Below are 27,905 nucleotides of genomic sequence, written 5' to 3' on the forward strand. Positions count from 1 at the left end.
AATAAACAAAAAATAAAACTATCCATGGATAGGGAATTAATATAAATAAACACAATAAGTAAAAGATAGCCTCAGTGTAACATTGTGGAAGGAAAAGAATTTGAAATTTAAAGAAAAAACTAAAGTAAAGCAGTAAGGATTGTATGTGAAACATTTTTAAAAAAATATGAAAACTGAAAAGTATGAAGTAAAAACTTTTTGCTGCATAACTAGGGGAGCTAAAACTGCAACCTTCATTGGCTTATTCAGCTCTGATATAGTTGTTCTTTTCAAAACTTTCCAATGACATGAAGACTTTCCAAGAGTTATGATAACCTCATTTTTTTAAAGTTTATATTTTATGTTGAACATAAGTCATGAAAATACAGGTGGTGAATTAAATGTTTTTTAGAAATACATCTAAAAGCAATTCTCAATAATTAGTAGCAAGTTGAGTAGCCACTTGAGTAGCAAGTTCAAAGAAGATAGGTTGAAAACATTTGATGCACTGATCTGAAAATGAAATCCACAAAAAGCTTAATTTGGATGAAAATTTTAGAGACTGTGTTCCCTCCAAAGCTGCAAGATTTATATTTCATAAAAAGAAACTGTCAAAAATTCTGCTATGAATCTATGTTACCAAGTGTAAGATAGCCCTAACTTTTAAAAATTGGATGTTGAACTGGAAATCAATGCTTTCTACGTGTAGGCTGAATTTTAAGAATAGTAGTAGTTCCTCACACTGGCTTGATATGACAGAGAAGTAAAGCTGCTTTGTATAGCACTTAAAATTTTCTAAATCAATAAATAATAAAAGTCAAATTTTACTGTGAACATAGGTGTCAAGTTTTACTGAGAGCTTAACATGTCAGTCTCTGTCTTAAGGGAACTGAGAAACAATATTTCAGTGCTTATATAGTATTTTAGATTTGCCTAAAGCGTTCCGATCATTTATTAGTTCTCACAACACTCTAGGAGGAAAACTGGGATTATCAAATTTATTTTATTGAAAAAGGAGATAAAAAGCAAAGAGGGAAATTGGTTTGCTGAAGTCTGACAGTGATAGAGGCAGGGCTACAATACACTTAATACTTAATCTGGCGTTTAGGGTTCTTTAAAAAAATGTCCTTTCTTAAGTAGCTAAACAAACTCACGTTAAAACTTCATCCAACAGAGTTACAGTTTTCTAGAGAGTCAGGTGATATGAATTTATCCTGGTTTTCTATTTTGTTGCTGGATTTTTTTTAATATCAAGAAGAATCATCAAATTTTCTTTTTCATTTCTAATGTGTGAATTACCACTACTGATGGTATACATTTATATAGCATTGCTGATCAAAGAAAAAAAGCAAAGTTCCTGAAATATTATTGTTTGCTAAGGAAAATTTCACACAGGGAAAATGTTAGGAGACCTCTTATTTGTTATTGTTAAATTTGGGGTGGGAAGGGGGTGGAGATGAGATCTGGTTTGGGAAACTAAGTGAATAACAACTCTACCAATGAGACAACGTTTTTATACTAAGCTGTGATTTGAAAAACAGTAATTTTTGAATGTAATGAAAAGCAGCACTGCACAATGGATAGAGAACCTGCCTCAGAGCCAGGTAAAGCTGGTTTTAAGGCTGGCCTCTGATATTTATTGGCTTATGTGACCTTAGGCAAATTACTGAACCTTCCTTTGTGTCCCAAGGCATCTCAAGACCATAATAACAGTTACTGGTATTGAATGAGATGACATACGTGAAATGTTTTGAAAACCTTCAAGTACTATATAAGTGTTAGCTGTTACTGCTGTTTTTGTTTTGTTTTTAACTGAGGGCGTTTCCTCACTAGGAGTTCTCTGCACAGATAAAATCACATGAATGTACCAAAAGAACTCAAATGTAATATACTAACACTTCAACTGTGTGAGAGGTATGAAACAGAAAGTAAGCAAAAAAAAATTTTTTTTACACTTTTGACAAGGTAAAAGATATCACAAAGCCATGTATTTTACCTATAAACAAGACCTTCAAACATATGTAGTTCATTCTCATTTTACAGATATTTCTGAAACATTTGGTTATCTGATTTCCCACGATTATGGATTCTGCCAGAGGCCCCAGGTTATAGAGTGATAAGAAAAAGTGGTTCTCAACAGAGAAGTCCATCTCACTTTCCAGGTTTCTTTGAGGGTGTAATGTTGGAAAGGTTAGTAGAAGAGGTCTGACAATTTAGACATTAAAAAAAGGGTAAGGGGGTGGAGCCAAGATGGTGGAGTAAAAGCAGGGACTTACTTGAGCTCTACCCCAAACCCCTCCACATACCTGTAAAAATATGACTCTAAACAAATTCTAGAGCAGCAGAACCCACAAAATGATAGAGTGAAACAAATTTCCAGCCCAAGACAACCTGGAAGGTCAACAGGAAAGGTCTGTTGCATGAGTTGCAGAGAGCAGCACAGTCCAGCAGAAAATGTACCAGCACAGACTGGGCCCTAGCAAACCTGGAGCAGGGGCTGCATCACTGGCAGCTGTGGCAATTTCCAGACTTCTCAACCCACAAACGCCAAAGACAACTTGGAAGGACAGTAGGAAAGGTTTGTCAGACCTGGGTAAGAGAGGAATGCTGTCTGGCCCCAGCCTCTGGGGTGGCAGCAGTAACTGTGGCTGCCTTGGTAGTGGCATGGCTACTTCTGGAGCTCTCGGGCCCCCAGATGGTGGGATCGAGAAGCTGATCAGAAGGGGATTGCAGGGATCTCTTTGCTGGTGCTAAGGCAGGATTCCCTTGCTGTGCCCATGCTTGGATCTGGGCCCAAGTCCTGGGTGGTGGTCCTGGGATGTGGAGGAGCACCAGCATGGCAGAGCTTGTGGTGAAGGGGGAGAAGGAATTCTCCTCAAAGTTCCAAGGTAGAAAAGAGTGCTAGTGGTCACTCACAGACCAGATCACAGACCTTGGAAGAACTGAAAATTTACAGGTCTCTAGAAATATCTCTGAAAATAGATGCACAAAACTACCAAAGCTTGGGACAGTACACCCTCCATACTAGAAGCAGAGTCCTACCTTAACAAAGGTTAAAAAGTCAAATAATTGGCTGGGAAAATGAGCAAACAGCAGAAAAAAAATTCAGACTATAGACTCTTACTTTGGTGACAAGGAAGATCAAAACATACAACCAGAAGACAACAAAATCAAAGCTCCTATATCCAAAGCCTCCAAGAAAAATATGAATTGGTTGCAGGCCATGGAAGAACTCAAAAAGGATTTTGAAAATCAAGTAAGAGAAGCAGAGGAAAAAATAGGAAGAGAAATGAGAGTGATGCAAGAAAATAATGAAAAATGAGTCAACAGCTTGCTAAAGGAAATCCCCCCAAATGCCGAAGAAAATAACACCTTAAAAACAGACTAGGCCAAATGGCAAAAGAGGTCCAAAAAGCCAATGAGAAGAATGCCTTACAAAGCATAATTGGCCAAATGGAAAAGGAGGTCCAAAAGCTCACCAAAGAAAATAATTCCTTAAAAATTAGAATGGAGCAAACAGAAGCTAATGACTCTATGAGAAATCAAGAAATTATAAAACAAAACCAAAAGGATGAAAAATAGAAGACAATGTGAAATATCTCACTGGAAAAACAACTGACTTGGACAATGTATCCAGGAAAGATAATTTCAAAATTATTGGAGTACCTGAAAGCTATCATCAAAAAAAGAGTCTACACATCATCTTTCAAGAAATTATCAAGGAAAACTGCCTTGATATTGTAGAACCAGAGGGTAAACTAGAAATAGAAAGAATCCACCAATTACCTCCTGAAAGAGATCCCCAAAGGAAAACTCCTAGGAATATTGTAGCCAAATTCCAGAGTTCCCAGGTCAAGGAGAAAACACTGTAAGCAGCAAGAAAGAAACAATTCAAGTATTGTGGAAACAATTAGGATAACACAAGATTTAGCTGCTTCTACATTAAAGGATCACAGGGCTTGGAATATGATATTCTGGAGGCCAAAGGAGCTAGGATTAAAACCAAGAATCACCTAACAAGCAAAACTGAGTAAAATCCTTTAGGGGAAAAAATGGAAATTCAACAAAGTAGAGGACTTTCAAGCATTCTTGATGAAAAGACCAGAGTTAAATAGAAAATTCGACTTTCAAATATATGAATCAAGAGAAGCATGAAAAGGTAAACAGGTAAGAGAAATCATAAGGGACTTATTAAAGTTGAACTGTTTATGTTCCTACATGGAAAGATGATATGTGTAACTCATGAGACCTTTCTCAGTATTAGGGTAGTTGGAGGGAACATGAATATACATATGTGTGTGTGTGTGTGCGTGTATGTGTGCATGTCTCTGTGTGTATGTAGGTATATATGTATATCTATGTATAAATGTAAATATGTGTGTATGAATATGTACATATACGTGTATGTATGTATGTACGTATATATATATATTATATATAGACAGAGGATACAAGGTGAGTTGAATATGAAAGGATGATATCTAAAAATAAAGGGGTGAGAGAAATGTACTGGGAGAAGAAAGGGAGGGGTAGAATGGGGTACATTATCTCACATAAGAGAGGCAAGAAAAATTTTTTACAGTGGAGAGGAATAGGGGGAGGTGAGAGAGAACGAGTGAATCTTACTCTCATTGGATTTGGCTTAAGGAGGGAATAACACACTCATTCAATTGGATATGAAAATCTCTCTTACCCTACAGGAAAGCAGGGGGGAAGGAGAGAAGAGACGGAGAGATGATAGAAGAGAGGGTAGAGTGGGGTAATCAGAAACAAACACTTTTGAGGAGGGACAGGGTCAAAGGAGAGATGGGGGCAGGATAGGATGGAGGGAAATATAGTTAGTTTTTTACTACATGACTATTATGGAAGTGTTTTGCATGACTACACATGTATATCCTACACTGAACTGCTTGCCTTCTCAATGAGGGTGGGTGGGGAGGGAGGGAGAAGATTTGGAACTAAAAGTTTTAAAAACAAATGTTAAAAATTATTTTTACATGCAACTGGGAAATAAGATATACAGGCAATGGGGTATAGAAATCTCTCTTGCCCTACAGGAAAACAGAAGGGAAGGAGATAGGGGGAGGGCGATAGAAGGCAGGGCAGATTAGGGGAAGGGGTAATCAGAATTCATGCAGTCTTGGGGTGGGGGTAAAGGAGAGATGGGGAGAAAATTTGGAACTCAAAATCTTGTGGAAGTGAATTTTGAAAACTAAAAATAAATTAATAAAACATTTTTTAAATGGTGGGAAGATTCTAATCAGCAATTAGCAAAACTTATGATGATCTGAAATTATTAATAAGCAAATGCTTCAGAACCCCAGGATACAGTCAATTAGAAGCTAAAAGAGGAACATTATTCCATATGTTTCTGAATGTCATAATTATGTAAATAAAACTTTTCTGTATGTGAATAAGATAATTGTGAGAGTTTAAAGAGGGTATAGTTAGGTACAAGAGAATGAACATGTAAAAAATCACTCATTCTTCTTGAAGATATAAATAACTGGCACAAGAACTCAAAACAACGGGCAGGGGCAAAAGACCTAGCATGCATTAGCAGCTGCAGAAGAAATTGCTTTTTTATATCACAATACACTTGATATTCATAATGATAGTTTTAAGTTATCTAAGAATAAAACTGTACTGAATATAATCAATTTAAAAAGGTGCTGATACAAATAGCATCTTTTGGAAAGATTTATACTTAAAACCATCAAAATTAAAAAGTGGTTTACAGCAGTGTAAATGAATTTTCACTCAAGATGAGACTAGGGAAAGTACTCTGTCAGTCAATCAATAAGCAATCCTTAAGTGTCTGTTATGTGATAGGCACTGTTACAAGATGGGGATAAAAAGAAAGGCAGAACACAGTCCCCACCCTCAAGAGGCTTACCATTTATTACGGGAGACAATATACAAACAATTCTGTACAAATTATAGATGGGATAAATAGGCAATAATCAACAGAGGAAGGGGCAGCTAGGTGGTGCAGTGGTTAGAGTGCAGGGCCTGGAGTCCTGAAGACTCCTCTTCCTGAGTTCAAATGTGGCCTCCCTCACACATTTCCTAGCCATGTGACCCTGGGCAAGCCACTTAACATTTTTTCCTCAGTTCTCCATCTGTAAAATGAGCTGGAGGAGGAAAATGCAAACCACTCCAGCTTTTTGGCCAAGAAAACTGCAAATGGGGTCAAGAAGAGTCAGATACGAATGAAAGCAACTCATCCGCAACCACAGCAACAAGATATTAAAATTCAGAGGGGTTGCAAAAGACTTGTGATAGAAGGTGAAATTTTCACTAGGATTTCACTAGGAAATCAGGGAGGCAGTTAGTTACCTAGTCTAATAAGGGAGAAACAGTGATGATCTTGGATTTAGGATTCAATTAAAAAGAATTAAGATTCAATTATCCAAAATATTTTTGCTGTGTAACTTTTGATAAAGCCCTCTAAACTTCTTTTTTCACTTTCAAAATGTGGATAATACTCAGACTACCTATCTTATAATGTTATTATAAAGAAAGGATTATGTAAAGCACCAAGTACCATTAGGGTGCTAATATTATCATTAGTTCTCATTTCTAGAGTAATTTATGTATAAAAATAATTTATACACTGTAGCTCTGAGGTAAATATGATACAATTTTGGGTACCCTAATCATCTGGATCACACTCTTCAGTACCTGCTCCAGTCCATTAATATCTTTCCTAAAATGTGGTGCCCAAGACTAGAAGAACTTTTGCAAATACAAAAACAAGCAAGACTTTTATTTCCCTTGTTCTGGATACCATACTCTATCATACTTCATCAAGCAACTTTCCTGACAGCCATATCACTCTTTTGATTCCCAATGAGTTTGCATTTCACTAAAACCTTTAAGTCTTCTATGCAGAAATACTTTTTGGCTATGTCTCTTCCACCTTCTACCTGCACAGTTGTTTTTTAAGTCCAAGCACAGAAATGAACATTTATCATTATTAATTTTCATCTGTAGATCTTACTTTTTGTTCCATTTACCCCTCCCAGCTCCATGTCACCTACAAATTTGATAGAAATGCTTTTCATATCCCCAGTCAAGTTACTGATAAAAATTTCTACCCAGAAAGAACCAAGGGAAGAGCACTTTCGTGATACTAAAATACACTTCTACACAAGTTGATCTCTACTAACCAACATGCTTTGGGTATGATTCATGAATTGATTCTAATCATAATTGTATAATCATGCCACCTACATTTCATCCACTTCATCTCAAGCATATCATAAAGCAACTTGGTATAGTGGAAAAGGGATAGTCCTAAGAGTATGTCACTGACTCGTCCTGTGATCCTTTTTGACAAGGGTCTAGCCAGGCTGGCAGATCAGGGAAATACCAAAGATAATTCATTTGATTAAATGGATGGATGGAAGGAGAGATGAATGAATGAATGAGGGCCAGGCACTGTGCTAGGCGTTGGGAATATTAAAAAAAAAAGTGAGATGTTCTCTGCCTTCAAGAAGCTTATATTCTAATAGAGAAAGACTATAGAGGGGAGTAGTGGCAAAATAGATAAATTTTTGTTTGAAGAATCACTGGAATGGTGACCATGATACTCACCATTACTAGCACAAGGCACTCTATTATCAGGCCCTTTCCAGAAGCAAAGGTAATATTAATTTAATTATTGTTTTCAGAGCAAGAGGTAGAAAGAAAGATGGGAGGCCTAAAGCAGGGTGAATTGAAAGATATCCCCAATATATCCAGGTTAGATGGATGTGAAAAGCAGTCTGGGGCTAGCTAAATGTAGTCTATTAGATATGTTTGTATTGACCCACTGACCAATGTAGCTCAGCCCCAGGGTAGATATTTAATAGGAGTGGATTAACTAACTCTGGGAAGAAGGTGTGGTTTCTAACCTGGCTGGGGCTATTCTGGTTGAAGGAGTAGGCACAATGGCAGGGCAAAGGGCAAGACGTCCCAAGATTTCCATGGTGGATGGATATGAAATATATTAGAGGGTTAGCTAGATGTAGTCTTTTAGGAGTCCATAAAGTCTCTAATGCTATTCTAGGGGACAAAATAGAGAAACATGTGCAATGAAAACAATTCAGAAATGGTCCAACAGCCAGTCCAAATGAGCAGGGATTGACAGTTCAATGTCAACTTGGAAGATCTTCACTGGAGTGCTCTGGGATCTCTACTAAATTCTGTTCTTTTCAAAACTTTTATCAATGACTTGCACACACAATCACAGATCGTAAGCTTACTAGTTGCTTTAAAAAAATGCTTTTTTCATGCCTTCCTTCCTAAGCAGCAACTGTGAACAAGGCACATGATAGCTATTTTCAAGACTTCAAAGTGCCATCACAGGAAAAGAGATCAGAATTGTTTGTTGCTTCAGATGCAAGACCCAGGATCGATGGGTAGAAGCTGCAGAGACACACTTGGCTTGATATAAGGAAAAACTCAACTAAAGTTACCTAAATATGGAGTAGTCAGAGCTACCCTGAGAGTTATTGGAGGGTCCCCTTCACTGGAGATCTTTGACCAAAAGTTAGAGAACCTGTTAGGGACTGTTTTAGTGAGGATTCTTATACAGGTATGGGTTGGATTATATGCACTCAGGTATCTTCTCAGTCTGTTAGTTAATGACTTTTCTGAGAAGAAAGCTATTTATCTGGGGTATATTCACTAATTTCTAAATTTGGAAATCTTATCTGTATGTTCCAAATTCCAATGTACTAAAATATTTATAACAGTTCCTTTTGTAGTGGCAAAGATTTAGAAATTGAAGGGATGCCCATCAATTGAGGAGTGGTTGAACAAATTATGGTAAATTATTATGATGGAATACTATTATGCTCTAAGAAATGAGGAGGAGTGTGATTTCAAAAAAAACTTAGGATGACCTATATGAAATGATACAGAGTGAAATGGAGCAGAAGCAGGATATCACTGTACACAGTAATAGCAATATTGTAACAGGTGAAAGACTTAGCTACTGCAGCCACTACAATGATCCAAGACAATTCTGAAGGACTCATGATGAAAAATGTTATCTACCACTAGAGAGAGAACTGATGAACTCTGAGTACAAATTCAAGTATATATTTTTTTCATTTTCTTTTTCTTTCTGCAACATGACCAACATGGAAATGTTTTGCATGCTTTCACATGTTAAATGATATCATATTGCTTGCTTCTTAATGGGGAAGAGGGGAGGGAAGAGGAGGCATGAAGAATATTGGGAACTGCAAGTTTTTTAAAAAGCAACTTTAAAAACAAATAATTAGAAAAAAGCCCAAATTACTATACTACACACCATAATTCCTCAATAAATATCTGTTGATTAAAGCCAATTAAATATCTAAAATAATTCCAAATTAGGTGTCCACAAACAAAAAAAAAGATTTTTACATCAAAAAAGACCAAAAAATCTCTTTTCCAAGCTGTGAAGAATAAAATAGGGTTAGAATTTGTAAACAATGTAGGTTCATACCCTACTTACAATAGCTCCTTCACTTAAGAAATTTTTTTTGTAAAGCAATCCTTTATATTTTAGGACAACATTAATTATTATCAAGTTCTTCCTTATACCTACCCAAATCTGTCTCCCTTTCAATTACCTAAGTCTGAAAAAGAAAGTCTAACATCTATAGGCAACACAGGCATAGGAAGTTGTTTTATTTAATTATAAAATTCAACTAACTAAAGTAGCTAAAGTCTCAGTATCTTTACTATCTTCAGCAATCCCTACCTATTTTTCCTTATCCAATAAAAGAAGGTTACATCCAACTCTTAAGTTCTTCATAGTTTTCAAATGTTCTGTCTCTCTCTTGCCCAGGAGTATAAAACTTGAGTGAGCTAGTAAACTTTGATTTTATTTGCAAGATGACATTCAAGAACATATAGAGATGAACCCACCAAAAGTGCTTCCTCTACATTTTTTTTCAACAAAAATGTACAAGGGATACAAAATCACTTGTTATTAATTTGTTATAATGAAATAGGACCTACAACAATACTCAGAATGGAGACAGCAACCTAGTCCACTGTTCTAAAAGTATGATATAAGAGAAGGAACTGGGAAATAAACATATGGAGCCATGTTTTAGGGTTTGGCAGAATCAAATAACAAGTGACAGAGGCACTGGATCATAAACTTAGAGCTGGAAGGTCCCTTATAGATCAGATAATTCAATCATTCCCATATTAATTTTTTTCTGGTATTATCATTAACTGATCAATTCTCAAAGAGTTTTGTTTATAGTCAGCTTAAGACATAGCTGGTCTTGTTCCAGTACAGGAGTTCTGAACCCCAAAGAGATTATAGAAAGATTTTAGGGCAAGAGGGGAAAAAAGTTGACACCTCTATTTCAATATAATTTTTTCCCCTTTGTCATCCTTTGTATTTTGTTTTATGCATTTAAAACCTGTTTATTTTCCTAAGAAGAGGTCCATGGGCCTCAGTAGACTGCTCAAGGTGAAGAACTCTGAGTCTAGAGCTAAATATTTTCTTGACAGCAAAATAATGAATACAATTAAAAGTAAACAATAAGGGGAAAAAACTCTACTACTAAGTTTTAAGATGAACCAAGATATAATCGTTAACACTGATTATTAGACCACAACACCTTCACACATATGAACTACCTTTGGTTACTTCTATGGATGCATATGTGTCCAAATTTTTAACTGTTAGGTTTAAAAAAAAAACACCACAGAGATACCTTAAGGCCAGCAATTACAGGACACTGATATATTTAATCATAAGCATCTTTTGTTGACCACTACATAAATAAGGGAAAGGGGAACATTTCAGAAACATTACCACTTTTTCTACTCTTCCTTGTTATGCTCCCCAAGCAGTTCTCAGATGACACAAAACCTCATAAATTCACTGTTGTATACAAATGAATTACAGGATTGTTCAGATAAAAGCAGTTTCTCTTAATACAAAGCAGCTTTAAAAAGAGTTCCTCGTGGCCTCTGGATTCTAGTGTTAAAGTTGTACATTTCACTTGATGCTTCTTTTTAAATTTTGTGTTTAAAAAATTCTTCAGGCAATGTTCTAAGGCTGCAAATCATAAAATATCTCAGTCTCTTAAGAATTAAAGCTGAGTGTCATTCAAATAGTGATGGAGATGAGCATTGTGGGCATGAATAATCTGTAGCTTATAACTGATGAAGAACTACGTAAAAGAAGTGGTGTTGGATCAGAGAGACATATAAGTGTGGAAAGGCTGATCTGTAGCAAGAAAAAGAGATAACCAATGAATCCAGCTATGTGTATAACTAATGCCAAGATATCTATTAGGCAGCAGTCAGAATATTCCATGGAACCCCTGTATAAGACTTAAGGGAGGTCAAGGAACAAGGTTACAGAAGATAAGAAGGTCCAGATAGGAGGAAATACCTGCACAGATGAGACCAATAATGAAGTATATTTAGGATTTCATAACAATTTACACAGATGTATTCATCAAATTTACAACACATGGAAAATTTTACCTATGATCTCATATATCCATTGATATGACTGAACAATTATCTAGTAGACACATTCTATATTTAAAACAAACTCACCAAAGTTTTAAAGAATATTAAGAATTACAGGAAGTTAGGTTAATTTGCCTATTTGCCTCAAATAAGCCAAATCCTTCCCCTTCCAGTCTTGCCAGACTAGAAAATCTTGATTAATCGCTGTTTATTCTCTTTATCTCCAAATTTTATCTTTTGCCAAAATCTTACTAATTCCTGTTTCACAATGATTATCAGATTTACCCCTTACTCTAAATTCCCACAGTCATTATCTTAGTCTAGGCTATCATCACCTCATGTTGGGATTACTGCAACAGCTTTTTAATTTTCTTCCTGACATCAGTCTCTTTCTATCCAAGTCCATCTTGAGTAACACCACCATGCATTCCACTTTCATTCCTTAACTTCTGAGGCTACAATGACTCACTTTTGCCCACTAAAACAAAGTCTAAACTTCTATGCCTGGCTTGCAAAACCTTCCATTATCTAGTCACCCTCTGCTTAGCTGACAATTCCCATTTTTCCCCCAACACAAATTATCTTCTTTACATCCCCCATACTCACACCTTGAGTCTCTGTCATTGTTCTTGTTGTTTCCTCAGACTGGAGTGCCCTGAACTTTCTTTACCTGCACAAATCCATCTCATCTCCCATGGTCCTTCTCAAATCGACCTTACTTGACTGCTCCAGTCCACAGTGGTTTCAAATTTCTCTGAAATCTTGTAATAATAGTTTTGTAGGGGGGTCTGCCTGCCTCAAGTTTCCCACTTAATAGTATTTTTTCCAATTACATGTAAAGATAGTATTCAACATTCACTTTTATAAGATTTTGAGTTCAAAATTTTTTTCTCCATCTCCCTCCCACCCCACACCCATCCCAAAGATGGTTAGCAATCTGATATAGGCTAGACGTGTACAATCTTTAATGCTTATATTTGTATAGTTCCTGTGTCTGTTTTGGTAGGTATTTTATCTCAGGTTTTTTATACTGTGTAGTTATTTTAAATAGTCTAACACAATACTGAATAATATGGCTGACACATAGTATAGTTTCCCTATTTTTCTCTTTTGATTAAATCTATTTTAGCTTTAACTTTGTCTGAAATTATGATTACTATCCCTGCTTTTTTATATAATATATTCTACTCCTGACCTTTCCTTTATGTTTGTGTGAATCTCTCATTTTTACAGCATTTCCTGAAAGCAACATATTTTTCAAGTTTTTTAATTCAAGTTTTTAATCTGCAGTTTCCATTTTATGGGTAAATTCATCCCATTCACATTCTAAGCTATAATTTCTTGATGTAGATTTTCCTCCTTTCTGTTTTTCCTTACCCTATTGCTATCCTCCTCACTTGTCTGCTTTACTTCTACCTGCTACCTGCCCTCTTATTCCTTAACCTACCCACCCCTTCTCTTCTCCCCCGACCTTATCTACTTGCCCTCTTATTTCTTTCTGAACACAGAAGACTTTTATACCCTTCTAGATATATTTGTTGCTCATTCTTTAACTCATTCCCAATGAATGTAAGCTTTCACCACTACCTGGCCTCCCCCATACTAGCTTCTTCTGTATCAATTTTTCCTCTTTTGCCTCATTTGTATGAGCTAATTGCTTCTTTTTTTCTCTCACTAGAGTTTTATTTTGTTTTTAGAATCATCCCATCATACTCAGCTCAGCCCAAACCTTTCTTAAAAATTACTCAAATAAAAATGACAGTCATAACAGAACTGATAGTATTTTCATATATAAGAAGTAAATGATTTGACCTTATTGAATTCATTGTAATTGGTCCTTAATGTTTACGCTATATTTCTCCTGGATGTTATATGTCAAATTTTCCCTTAAGTTCTGCTGTTTTTGTCACAAATATCTGAAAGTCTTTCAGTTCATTAAATGTCCATTTTTAAAGTTCAGGATTATATGTAACTTTGGGGGGTAAGTTATCCTTGGTTGTAACCCCAGCTCTTTTGCTCTCCAAAATACAGTATTCCAAAACCTATGATCCTTCAATGTAGTAACTGCAAGGTCTTACGTAATCCTTATTGTAGCTCCACAATATTTAAATTGTTTTTTTTTCTTATTGCTTCCAACATTTTCTCCTTAACCTGGGAGCCTTGAAACTTGGCTATGATATTCCTGTAAGTTTTCCTCCTCGGATCTCTTTCAGTTGGTGATCTGTGGATTTTTTCTATTTCCCATTTGTCTTCTTGTTCTAGAACTTCAAGGCAATTTTCCTTGATAATTTCTTGTAATATTACATCAAGATTCTTTTTTTTAATCATAATTTTCAGGCAGTATGACTATTCTTATATTATTTCTTCTCTATCTCTTCTCCATATTAGTTGTTTTTCTGATGAGATGTTTCATATTCTCTTCTATTTTTCATTCTTTTTATTTTGTTTTACTATTTCTTTGTGTCTTAGAATTTCATTAGCTTCGCTTTGCCCAATTTTAATTTTAAAGGAATCATTTTCTTCCTTTTGGGTCTCTATTTCAAGTTCATTGACTTTCATATTTTTCTTGATTTTCTTTGATTGCTCTTATTTTTTTCCCCTAATTTTTTCCTTGATCTCTCATACTTCATTTTTAAAGTACTTTTTAAGTTCTTCTAAGAAATCTTTTTGTGCTTGCAACTATTTGACATTTCTCATTGAAAAAGGAGAGGCTTTTAAAGCTCTATTTTCTTCCTTTGAATATGAACCCAGATCTTTTCTATCCCCATTGTAGCTATCTATGGTTGGGGTTTTTCTCCTTTATTTTTTGTTTATTTTATTCTATTCTTTGCAGCTATTATTGTAATGAAGTTCTAGTCCAGAGATATGGGGAATAATGCCCTAAGCCTTAGGTCATTCTTATTGTAATTTTTAGAGGTCTGTCCTGGTGCTCAACTTTGGGTTCTCCTCTCTACTCCTAAGTCACTGGCTAGGGCCTCGGGTCACAAAGTCCTGCAAATGATCTTACTCCCTGAAGTCCCTCCAATGGCTGCAAAGTATAGCTATCTTCTCTTCTCTGGAACTAAAACCAGGGACTCTGCTCTCTTGAAAGTACCCACAGCCAGCAGGGCCCCTGCCCCTCTGCTACTGCACTTACTAGGTGTATGCTAGCTCCTTTTCCCCACAGTCACAGCCTGGGATGCCTCTGATCAGCCCAGCTGTGCTTGGTGTCCCTCCACAGTGGAAGGTCCTTCAATCTTCTACTGAGCTGTCAACCACCCCCCCCAACCCCCCTCTCCCCCCCCCCCACCCGGCCCCAACACACACACTGTCTGCAAAATGAAGTTTCTAAGGCTGAGGCTACCTCCCAAACCCAGCTGCCCCCAGGGCTTGTTGTTTGTTGATTCAGCAGAGTTGAACTGGAGGTATCAGGTCAATCAGGCCAAACCTCAGCCCCTGGAGTTCCAGGTTTTTCCTGGGGTCTTCTTAGGTTCTCTTAAGAGAACAACTGCTTTACCCAGATTTGGTTTATTTCAGCTGTTCTACATTCCCTCTGAAGAAATGTTCTGTCTCTTTCTGTGGAGGAAATTTGGAGAGCCAAAAGTTTTCTGACCTACTCCACCATCTTTCCAGAACTCTCCCAACTCTACTTTTTAAGCAGTTGTTTTTTGACACTTTTTTTTATAATTCTCTTATATCACTCTTATTTCTTTTCCCACTTTTTCTTCTACTTCTCTCATATGATTTTTTAGCTCCTTTTGAGCTCTTCAATGAGTACTTTCTGGGTTTGAGATCACTTTCTGTTTTATTTGGTGTTTTGCCCAGAGGTGTTTTAACATTGTTGTCCGCTTCTGAGTTTGTGTCTTGATCTTCCCTGTCACTATGATAACTTTCTATTGTCAGATTCTTTGTTGTTGTTGTTGTTTTTGCTCTTTTTCGTTTTACTTTTTTTTGGCCTTTTTCCTTTCTTTTAAATTTGAGGTCTGCTCCCTATATGGAAAGGTCACTGTCTCAGGATTCTCATGCCAGAGGCTTCAGGACCTGGCTATTTAACTGTTGCTTCACTGATGTTGCTCTGAGGCCCCTAGGGGACCCTCGTGTCTGGTACTGTGCTAAAGGGGTGTGGTGAGGGGTAGTTAATGCTGCTGGAGGCTATAGGAGTCTGGCAGCTTACCTGTTCCTGAGCTGGGGTACTAGTGGTGGTGTCTGGCATGTGCTGAGGTTGTTGGGGTGTTTCTGCATTTCCCCAGGACACAATGAAGCATGTGGAGGTCTGGCCACCAGAGGCTGCCTGTTTGCCCAGGACTACGCTGAAGCAAGTGAAGGTTCTTAGAGCTGGAGTCCGACTGTCACCCTGGCTATGCTGAGGCACATGGGGGGGTCCTGGTGCTGGTATTTGCCTGCTCCATCACACTGGTGCTCAGGATCTCTCACTGTTTTGCTGAAGTGGGGTTTGCCGTTGGCTTGCTGGTTTGCTTCCTTTCCTGGACTATGCTATTCTACCTGAGTAAGATGGACCTTTCCTGCCAATCTTCCAAGTTTCTTGGGCTCAAGAACTGTTTCATCCTGTCTTTTTGCTGGTTCTGTTGTTCCCAGATATTTGGGGTGCTCTTTTATGGTTGTTTGAAGGTGAATATGGGAAAGTTATGGCAACTTACTGCTTGCTCTGCCATCTTGGCTCCTCGAAGCCCCTCCGAAACCTCTTGAAAATGTTTTTAATGATATTTTTTACTATTCAAGACAGATATCCATTTGGAATTTGCTATGGTATATGGTGTAAGGTGTGAATCTAAACCTAATTTATGTGAAACTTCTTTGTAGTTTTTCCAGTAATTCTTATCAAATGGGAATTCTTTCCTAGGTAATTTATGTTATGCCAAGTTATTTAATTCAGTTATTTCTAATTCTTCTGTATCCAGACTATTCTACTGATTTACTTCAATAATTTTTAGCCCATATAAAAGTTTTAATAATTGTTGTTTTATAATATACTCTGAAATAAGAAAGTACATGGAGAAGAAAATGGCAAACCACTCCAGTATCTTTGCCAAGAAAATCCCAAATGGGGTCATAGACTCAAACACTACTGAAATGACTCAATAACAACAAGGAAATGCTATTCTCTCTTGATTATTTTTTAAAAATGATTTCCCTTGATATTCCTGATCTTTTGCTCCTCTAAATGAATTGTATATAATTTTGTCTATCTATTTCATGTGTACTTTGCCAAAGGCCTTTTCTACTGTATTTAGGGATATCAATAATGAAGTTTTAGATTTAAAAAATATGATTATTTTCCTAATGCTGAACCATCTTTGCATCCCTATAAAATTCAACTTGATCATAATCAAGCAGAGGGACTAAATGTTATTGAAATGGTCCAAGTGAGAAGCAATAAAGGACTAACCAATAGTGGTGACCCTGTGATTGAAGAGAAAAGCGTATAGGCAAAAGATGTTATGTGGGAGAATCAAGAAGACCTGGAAAATAAGAGGGATGTTATGTGGGAGAATCAAGAAGACTTGGAAAAAAAGAGGGAGAGGGATGAATCAAGGATGACTCCAAGGTTTTGAACCTGGGTGATGAGAAGGATGATAATGCCCTCAATAGAAACTGAGTTCAAAGGAAAAGGCAGGCTCAAGAGAGTAGAGGATGTGTTCCACTCTGGACATATGGAGTTTCAGATGCTAATGAAACATGGAAGTGGAGATGTTTAGCAAGCAGTTTGTGATAAGGGACCTGAGTTAAGGAGAGAGATTAGCAAAATATATTTAAAAATCTGGGAGATGCCTTCATAGAGATGGTACTTGTACCCATGGGAACTGACAAGTTCCAACCATCCCATTATAACTTCTTTAGCAGATTATCCCCTTTAAAATCCCCAGTCTCTCTTGCTAATCTTCATTCTCTCCTTAACTACAGGATTTTTCTCTGCTGCCTATAAACACATCCTTGTCTCCTTCATCATTAAATAACTGAAATTAAATAAATTAAATAACCCAGCCTACTATGTCTGCTAGCTATAATTCTTGATCTTCCTCTCTATTCAAAGCTAAACTCCTTGAGAATGCTGTCTTCACCAGCTACCTCTAGTTTCTCACCTCTTACTCTCTTTTTGAATACTTTGCAATCTGGCTTTCAACCCTATCATTCACCTGAAACTATTCTCTTGAAGTCACCAATGGTCTTTTAATTGCAAAATCTAATTGCCTTTTCTCAATCCTCATCCTTTTTATAGGTCTGCATTTAGCACAATGTCTGGACCTTAATAAATGTTGATTGACTGACTGACTCTCTGTAGCCTTTGATGGTGCCAATAACCCTTGTCATTTGGATACTCTTTTCTCTCTATTTTTTTTTAAATAAACACTACTCTGTCCTGGTTCCTCTCCAATCTCCTTACTCTTCTCTACTGGATCTCCAACCAGGGCATTCCCACTGATCATGGATCTCTCCCAAGGTTAGAGCCAAGATGCTCTTTATTTCTTCCTTTATACCATCTCATTTGGTGATATCAGCAGTGCCTATGGGTTCAATCATTATCTTTATCTCACCCTGTGGAACTGATTTGTGTGACATGAGAGACACTGGCACAGGACTGCTCAGCATTGCGTGCCCACATCAGAGGAGGTGCTGAGCTCTATAAGCAAAGCAGAAATGAAGTAGCTCAAAAGAAGCGTATGATGCACAAATTTAGAGAAGCCACGCCAAATGTTCATGTCGACTTTTTGTGCCCAACCTGTGTTAGAACATTCTGAGCGTGTTGATCAGCCATAGTTGGACACACCATAACTTGATTCTAGCATAGTGATGTCATTTTGGTCCTCTTCAAGAATGAAGGACAACAATCACTAACCAACCATCTCACCTTGTACAAAAAACCTTTCCCAGCTCTTCTTAATTTTACTGTCTCCTCTCTCTATATTATACAAATTGTAGAATAATTGAGGAAAAAACATTGGTGGGTGCTGGAGTAATTTGCAGAGAGAGCAGAAATGCTCCAATTGCCCATTTAGGGTTCTGGAGAACCCTGTAAGGAGTGAAATGTAACCTATCTGGCCTTCAGGTGGTTGGAGTCGTAGTGCTTAGTGTTACATGTTGAATTTATTATTTATTTTCAAAGAAATACAATCTGTACATATTAGAGATCTGTAGCTTTGTTTGTGTATGTTCCACATTTTTTTGTTCTAACGTTTATGGGGAAATGGTTGTTTTAGGTAATGTTTGCGAAAGTTTCAAATAAAAAAAAAAGGATGAGGAAGACTGGGCATGTCTATAGAGATCAGGGAAGGAAGTCAATGGATAACCAGAAACTGAAATGAGAGAAAGAGATGACTGAAAGGCCAAAATCCTTGAGGAGAGAGGAAGGAGAGCATCAAGGGCATATATTAAAGGGTTAATTCTGGTAAGGAATCAGATACATGGACAAAGAAGAAGAGACAAGGGAACAATTATTAACAGTGGATTTAAAGTGTAGAATGGGGAGAAGAGGGAAATCAAGAAGGATGATTTCTATTTTTTCAATAAAGTATGAAGTGAGGTTCGCAGCTCAGGTCTGGGGAGGTGTAGAAGATTTGAGTAGAGAAGAAAACGTTTAGAATAGCTACCTGCAGTCTGGAGGGTCAATTAAGAAAGACTTAAAAGGACTACTTTTGCCCTTAGATTAATGATAAACCAAAGGTCATTTATTTGCCTTTCAAAGGCTTAAGAGGCACCATATCTAGACTCTTTTAATCTTTTAGTTCCATTTAAAGTGAGAATAAGAATAATCATTATAATAGTATAAGGCTTAGACATAAGTCTTATATTTATACTATTTCTTATATGTTATATGTGATACATATTCATATATATTATTTCTTATATATAAGACATAAACCTTACCTATATTATTTCATTTGATCCCCACAACAACCCTGTGAGGTAGGTGCTGTTATTATCCCCGTTTTATAGATGAGGAAACTAAGGCTGAGAGAATGACTTGCTTAGCATCACATAGCTAAAAATGTCTCAGGCAGGACTGGAATTCAACTTTTTCCACAGCACAAAGAGGCATTAGAGTAGTGTTTTGTGTATGTTCTATGTACATGAATGGAACTGATAAAGAGGACCTATAGAGTAATATCTTTTAGCAACTGCTACAGCATCAAGCTGGGTGGGGTGACGGTTTGGGGGGCTCTGGGTGGGGGTAATCATGATTCTATTGGCTTTTTTTTTAGCAGAATTTGTTAATCTTTTCAGGGTCACAACTGAGATCAATCAGTCCCATTCATTTGCCTTTCTCAGTTGCACAGTTCCTCACTCAGTTCTTCAACCTACTCACCTCCCATGCCCAAATCCTCCATCCCACCTCAGCTGTACACAAAGATGATGATACGCTTGGTCTTCCATTTACCTACAACACCCCCATGTTCAACAACTCAAAAATCTGCTTATCTGATCATAATCTATTGGCTTTCCACTTCTCCTCCTCCCCTCTGATACTAAATCCTATTCTTTGTAGGCACAGTGACCTCTAATTCCTTAACCCCTCAGTTCTGTTCCAGGCAATCATCCTGCCCTATCCACATTTCAGCTTTCTTTTGTGTTTTCTTCTCCCATTAGATCATAAAGTTCTTGAGAGCAAGCGCTGTCTTATGCCTTGTTTTATATGCCTAGTGCTTAGCCCAGTGCTTGGAACAAAGTAGGCGCTTAATATATGTCTATTGCTTGAATGATTCATTACTGATTATCTCTAATTTATCTTGCACATATCTTTTTGGTAGATACTTGTTTGTATATTGTCTCCTATGTTGAACTCAAAGCTTTTTGAGAGCAAAGACTATCTTATGCCTTGCTTTATATACCCAGTGCTTAGCACAGTGCCCAGTATATAGTAGGCACTTAATAAATGCTGATTGGTTGACTGACAGAAGCCTCTCACCCTCTTCTTTCTTTTCCTCAGACCTCCATTTTTTTTATTGTGTCTCACTTAAGTCTTTCTTCATAACTCAGTTTCCTCCATTATCATATCCTTTGTCCTGAATCTCCTTTACCCTAAATTTTCAAAGTAAACAGAAGCAAACACGTGGACCCAAAAAAAGCCGAGCTATAATCCCACTGACACCTTAGCAATATTGATTTGTTTTCATGCTCATCCATTTTCACTGAAGTCATCTTCACCCGTCTCAAATATAATAGAGTCTTTTTATATTTCATATTATCTTTCACATGATAAAATAATTTTTCAAAAACACTTACCTCAGTAGTAGTTCCAATGTCAGCAGATGGGCTGCATGTGCTGGTATCTGGTGGAACTGTACCAACACTACTTCTAATTGGAGAGCTTGGAACAGGCCCTGTCACAGACTCTGGATAGCCTGAAGACTGATTTAGAATGCCTTTCTTCTGAATCTTATTCCAGACCTTATTCATGATGTCTGTTAGTTCATATAAGAGCTGAACCTGAAAAAAAACAACCACAAAGGGCAATTCTTTATGACCGGCTCTTAAAAATATTGTAAATGTAGGCTAAGGCCAAATATAGAATTTGAGATGCAACTGGAAATCAGGAAACTACAAGATTCACTCCTGATGAGGGTATGATTGTCAAGAAGTCATTCTTTGTACCTCGTTTTCCCCACCTGGGAAACAGAAGAAAAATAACTATTCTAGATATATCCTGTACGTGATATCAAGGACAAAGGAAATAACATGTGCAAAGTGCTTTCAGAGTTCTAAAAGACAGTCCTCTTATTAACTCAATGTGAGGAAGATAAGTTTGCCCACAAGTGAAATGTGATCCCATACCAACATTATAAAATCCCCAAAGAATTTTAGCAGTTTTCAATGAAATCTATGATTGCCTAAGTACAGTTCCTGAATATTTAATCCAATTTGCTAATTCAAAATACAGGAAACTGTGCTGGGCCTCTATGGAAATAATTCAAGTTTATTAATTCGGAGATAATCTCTATTTTTATGGAGTCTACAATCCAACAGCAATTTATAGCACATATATAAAGTCCATACAAAATAATACATCAGTGAAAAATGTGGTGAGTGACCTTTTAAATATGAGACAGTAGCTGCATTTTTATATACAGAGAACACATAATAGAAACTCATAAACAAGAGATAGGTTCAAAAATAGAAGTCAAATACTTCTCAGTATATATTTATTTACTGAAATGTTAAATAATTAATAATATTTGTAAATGATTTAAAAGTTCAACATCTGACAAATTAATCTGAAATTTGATCACTTTTAAAAAGAAATAAATTTAAAAACAAAAAGAACCCCAGTTTATGTATAAACAAACAACAGTATAGCTGAAGCTGTTCTATAGGATACTGAAAGAACATACACTATCCAGCTTACTAGTCTCCTGGGATATGTCATTCCAATATTCACAGAACATACTGTTTAACTTGCACATTGTTTGACTAAGTTCTAAGATATTTACACAAGGTTTCGTAAATAAGCATTAATCATGGAATTTGTATGACAACATATTGCCATATACTGTATAAAACAAGCCCAAGGAAAAATGCAAACACAGTCTATAAGCAGATCCACAGCTGGATACCATATTCTGCTTGCCATTATAAAAAACGAAATTCTCATATTTATAAGACGTTTCAGCCCCAGGATACATCCAGACGATGAAGCTGGCTTCTTATGTGGGCAGAACAGATGCATAAAAACACTGTTGTCAATTCACATTTGATATAAAACAGTACTTGGGTGTGTATTTTTTCCTTACTTTTTGTGTAATGGAGTCCCAAATCTCATGCTATACTCCTTTCTTAATAGGCTAGCATATAGAGGCTTTATAAAATGTCTTGTTTTTGTTCAAATTAATTTGTTCTTTTACATTCATGTACATTTTTTCCCTTTCAACACAAACATTTTCACTAACTGAAAACCATTTTAAAAAAAGACTTTACATCTTCTTGTAAAATACAGAGTAACAAAAAAGAAAACAGATCAAAGAAAAAAAAAGTCCCTAGGCAAAATTTATAGAAATGGTTCAATTTTTAATGGTCCATGTTTCTGATGCCTTTTTATGACTTTCAGCTGCCAACAAAATATTTCAGAATAAATATCATCAACTGATATTAGTTAATGAATATATCTAAATAATGTTTAGTTTTAGGTTTGAAAAAAAGGTTACAAAACAGAAACTGAAATCATAGGATGGCAGAATCTGTGAGCTGAAAGGAACTTCAGAGACCAAGTCCGCTCCACACCTGAATAACAATCTCTTCTAAAGTGGTCGTCCATTTTTGACTTGAAGACCTCCAATGACAGTGAGCTCATGACCTTATGAAGAAGATCATTTCACCTTTGGATAATGTTAATTGTAAGAATGTTTTTCAAGATATGCCTCTTTTCATCTTCCACTCATTGCAACTAATTCTGTCCTCTGGATCCCATTAAGTGTTTTATCTGCTTTATCACACTTCTGACTCACATTAGGCCTGCAGTCCATGAATTCCTCAGATATTTTTAGGATGAACTATTACCTAATCATACCTTCCCCCCATCTTATTCTTCTGTGGTTGATTTTTGGAATCCAAGTGTAATACTTTGCACTTTATACCTATTAAATAAAAATAAGACATTTGATTTGATCTTATTTAAAAATGAGACAACTTGTTAGGTATCCTTTCCCTAGTTTTTTATCATCAGTGTTTAACCCATGCTAACAATGAGTCATTACTGACAACTCTTTGGGTTTAGTCAAGCAATCATTTCTAAATTCACCTAACTATACTGTTTTCTGGGTGATATGTCTCTATTCTATCCACAACAATACCATGAGACAATATTTTTAATATCTTGCTAAAATCCAGACCACTAAAATTTGGTCTACCAGTCCGTTAACACTAACAAAAAAGGAAATTAAGTTTAGTCTGCTATGAGTTCCCCTTTGATGAAGCCAAACTCTGTGAATGTTGACTCCTTTTTTAGACCATCTACTAAGGTAAAGAAAGATCCAAAGAATTATAGGATTTAGAGTTGGAAGAGTCTTGGTTGATTTCCTAGTTTAACTCACCATTTTAAAGATGAAGAATCTGAGGTCCAGAGAGATTGTGCATCTTGCCCAAGGTGACATGGGCAGCAAGTAGGAGAGCCAGAATTCAAAGTCAAGTCTTTCAAACTTCACATATGGAGTGCTCTTTCAATCATCCTATACTATACTGGCCCATGACAAAACAGGCTACTAACCAAAAACTGTATCAGTGGAGAAAGTTCTTACACCAATGAAATTATGAATCTTTAAAGTGTTAAAGAAAAAATACAGAATAGAAATTCAGGGAAAAGATCAGGGATGCATATGTAGATTTTTAAAAATTGTAGGAACTTGGACATGCTTAGAACCACAGTTGGAGGTATTTATCCCAATCTCCTAATACAGGTTCTCTCTATGACATACCTAACAGGTGATTATCTAGCTTCTGCTTAGAAGTCACTAATATGGAGACAATAGCTGAACTTATAAGACAGGAATACTTTTCACAGAAATGAGTACAGAAAACAAAGAGCTGATGGGAAAGGACTGAGAAGATGAGACAGAAAGAATAGAAGAAAATCAGGAAAGTGCAATGTCATGGAAGCTAAGGAAGAACAGAGTTGTTTCAAGAAGGAGTTGGTGGACATCAGTATCAACTGATACAAAAAAGTCAAGATGTATTTGATTTTTAAATTAGGTCACTTGTAACCTTTAAAATATAGATTTAGTAGAGTGGCTGGGACAGAATCCAGATTTTAAGGAGGAAATAATAATGATAGCTAGCATTTATATACCATTTTTAAAGTTTGCAGAGATCTTCACAGCAGCCCTGTGAAACAGGTACTACTATTATTCTCATTTTACAAATGAGGAAATTGACTCTGAGAGGTTAAGTGACTTGCTCAGGGTAACATCGCTAGTTAACTGTCTGAGACAGGAGGAAAACTCAGGCCTTTCTGACTCCTAGTCCACCTAGTCCTAGTTTATTCAAAGAAATATTTTCTCATCTTATGACTCTATAATCTAAGCCAGTGATCTCTACTACACTTTTTTTTTTATTTGAGGGTCTAGATGTTGATATACTGGTAGGAAAGGAGAAGGGGCAAAATTTCCCAACAGCACAATAGCCACTTTAAATAGACAACTCAGAAAGAAAGAGGATGGGTACTTGTCTGGCTTTTGGGAGGAGGAGGGTAAAGAACTGTCTACAGACCAGCCTTAATAAAATTGGAGACACGTCACTAGAAAGAATTATGTTGACAACAACACCATAAAATTGACAATCAGAAGAAGGGTGGGAAAAGGTAGATCTTTCCACTCTCTGACAGGCTCATCACACACTCCCTGGGGTCATGCCAAGGCTCCCATGGAGATAGATCATTGTTCTACACTACCATAATATTAATTCTATGTGGCTCACTATTTTCTTTCACAGAAAGAAAAAAAAGCCAATTACCACCACAAATTCAAGTGAATGCTAGCAATCAAATTATATGTAAGTGTATGCATATATACATATATGTTTAATTTGAGATACTGAAGAACACAAATAGTTGGAGAGAATGAAGAGAGCAGGAAAACAGTTCCTTTTCCTTATTTCTTTCTTGACATTTAAATTTCAGAAGACTAAAGATTCTTGAAAATATTCCTAAGAATGACTGCAAGAATGTAGAGTAACAATAAAAATTATTTGAAAAGTAAACATATATACACATACATACATACATCTAAACACATATATTATATATTAATATCTATAATTTCCCCTTCTGGGAGACATAATATACTACCTTTGTTACTGAGGTATGGCATAGGAAAATTTAAGGGAATTGATAAGAGTTTTTTCAGTCCAATGAGCTGCCACTGCTACATGTCCAAATAAGCATTATGTACTCCTGTTGTGGAGGATCTATGAATGGCCAAGGTATCTCCAGAAACAATCCAGTGCTTTAGATATGCTGGATGGTAGTCCCAGGGTTCAATGCCACTGTCTACCCTGGTAATATCCTGTAGCTACTTCAAATTCTGAACAGGCTCCCCAGCTAATTTATGATGATCAAAAATTTATCGGATCATAACCCTGCTGACATTTCTTCTCTCAAACAAATGTTAGACTAAAAAGACTAAGGCATATAAATGACCAAAAGCAATTCCTCAACAAATAAATGTTAAAAGATATAAACAAATTGTTCTTAATTGCAAACTATTAACAACGACATGAAAGAATGCTAAAAACCACTATTAGGAAAAATGTAAATTAAAATAACTCCAAAGTTTTACAACACAGCTTAAAAATTAGTACAGATGACAAAAAATAGCAATAGTCAATGTTGGAGGGGTTGTGGGAAGATAGGCATACTAGCGCATTGTTGGTGGAGCTATGAATCAGTATAATCATTTTAGAAAGCAATTTGCAATTATGCCAATAAAGTGAGTGAAATATCCATATCCTTTAACCCAGAGATTCCTCTACAAAGCTTATACCCCAAAAAAGGAACTGATAAAAAGAAAGTCCCCATATACAGTATTCCAAAGAATTCATAGCACAACTTTTAATGAATAATTGGAAACAAAACAGATGTTCATCAATTGGAGAATATGTGACATGAATGTAATGGAATATTACTGTATTGTAAGAAATGTCCAATGTGATGAATGCAGAGAAGCATGGAATGATCTACATGAAACAATGTAGAATGAATTAAGCAAAGCCAGGAAAACAATACACACAACAATTATGACAATGTAAACAGAATTAGAAATAGAGTTCAAAAAATGAATGCTCTAAAATTATAAAGAACAATATGGCTTGAAAGAAAAGGCTATGAAGAACAGAACCCAGGGAACATTGTATACAGTAAGAGCAATACGGTTTTAAGAACTACTTTGAACAACTAAGTCATTTTGACTATTATAAATAACCAAATTAACTACAAAGGACATATGAAGGATAATGCTATCTGTAACCAGAGAAAGAAATAATAAATAGAAGTATGTATAAAATCATTTTACATACACACACGCACACACACACCATCTCTAGGGTGGGGTGGGGGGAGGAGAAAAAGGGGAAAAAAAAGAAAGTTACAGGCTAACGTTATTATATATTTTAAAAGGATGGCATGTTGTAGATAACAGATTTAAGTTTCACGTACAATCATCTTTTTTTTCCTATTCTATTACTTTATGGAAATGCTTCTTTTATTTCTTAAGTTCAAAATAAGTACATTTTTTTTAAAAAAGTATTTGATAAGATACTCCCACTCTATCTCTTTGGAGAGAAGGGTGGTCCACAAGTACACATATTTTTAGACTTTTTTCAATATACTGATCAATCATACTGATTTTATTTTTTCTTTCTTTTTTTGTCTTACGAATATGGCATGTCATATATCATGTTTGAGGAACTGCAAGGAGGGAGGCCAGTTTTGCTGAATAATGCATGGAAAAGAGTAAAAAGCAGAAGGACTAGAAAGATAGGAAGGGGCCAGGTGATGAAGGGCATACCAAAGTTTGAATTTGTGCCTTTCCATTGCCTATCCTGTCCATAACCTCCATTATCAAATTCATTATAAAACAGTCACTTACGCAGCTATTCCTGTCATACTCTCCATCCATGTCAGATCTAAGAAAGCTGTGTGCTAGCAAATATCATTTTATAGATCACAACTCAAAAATGTTAGTCTTTTAAAATTGTAGTAGCTATCATTTTACAGCTTGTAATCTTTGTTTCAGTATGAGAGGACATTTAAGTAATTTTTTAAGAAGTCAAAAAATTGGCAGGGGATAGAGGTATTTTGTGAGTCAATCTCTTTAATTTAATGATCAACTGCATAAAAATCCTGAGCCTTCAAAACCTCAAAAGTAAAAACTGTTTTACAAAGTTTTGTGGAAAAGTCACAGGTTGAGTTAAAAAACTGACATCTCAAGAGCTAAACTTCAGTGTACTAAACTTGAAGGAATCCCTTAGTTCAAATCAAACCATATTACTTAGTTTTCAGGAAAATGAAATACAAATAAATAATTTTAGTATCATATTACAAGATGCAGGTAGGGAGGTATACATGGGGTGAGAGTTTGTGAACTTGTGAAATGACACTGGTTTTCTTTATAATGGTAGTAGCTCATTAGAAAGTGTTTTTGTTTTGTTTTGTTTTGTTTTTAATTGACCATGGTAGTGGCAACTGAGCTATTTAAAAATTCTGAGTTACATTCTTGCAAATAATTTGATAATTAAAAAAGGGCAAAATTAGTATGAGATATCTTTTTTATTTGTCACATTGGCATTACTTCTAAACTTTGTGGGAAATGTGTAATTTTTATTAGTTTCAGAAACTTCTGTTCAAAATTAGGAAATAAATCTATGATTAAGAGTATGCACAGCTCTGCTGCCAATGATCAAATCTATTCTTTTTTTCTCAAGAAAAAGGTACAAATAATTTCCTGATTAATTATACAGACAGGAAG

The 27,905-nt window shown here is 36.0% G+C and overlaps 1 protein-coding gene across 1 annotated transcript in view; it reads right to left on the reverse strand.

Annotated features, from left to right (window-relative positions):
• Positions 1-27,905, reverse strand: part of VPS13B (vacuolar protein sorting 13 homolog B) — a 1,100,792-nt gene that overhangs the window by 505,422 nt on the left and 567,465 nt on the right. Inside the window, 1 exon segment of the mRNA XM_036759288.1 lies at positions 20,680-20,883. Within this exon segment, the coding sequence (XP_036615183.1) occupies positions 20,680-20,883 (204 nt within the window).

This window comes from Trichosurus vulpecula, chromosome 1, assembly GCF_011100635.1.
Source record: "Trichosurus vulpecula isolate mTriVul1 chromosome 1, mTriVul1.pri, whole genome shotgun sequence".
NCBI classification, from domain to species: domain Eukaryota; kingdom Metazoa; phylum Chordata; class Mammalia; order Diprotodontia; family Phalangeridae; genus Trichosurus; species Trichosurus vulpecula.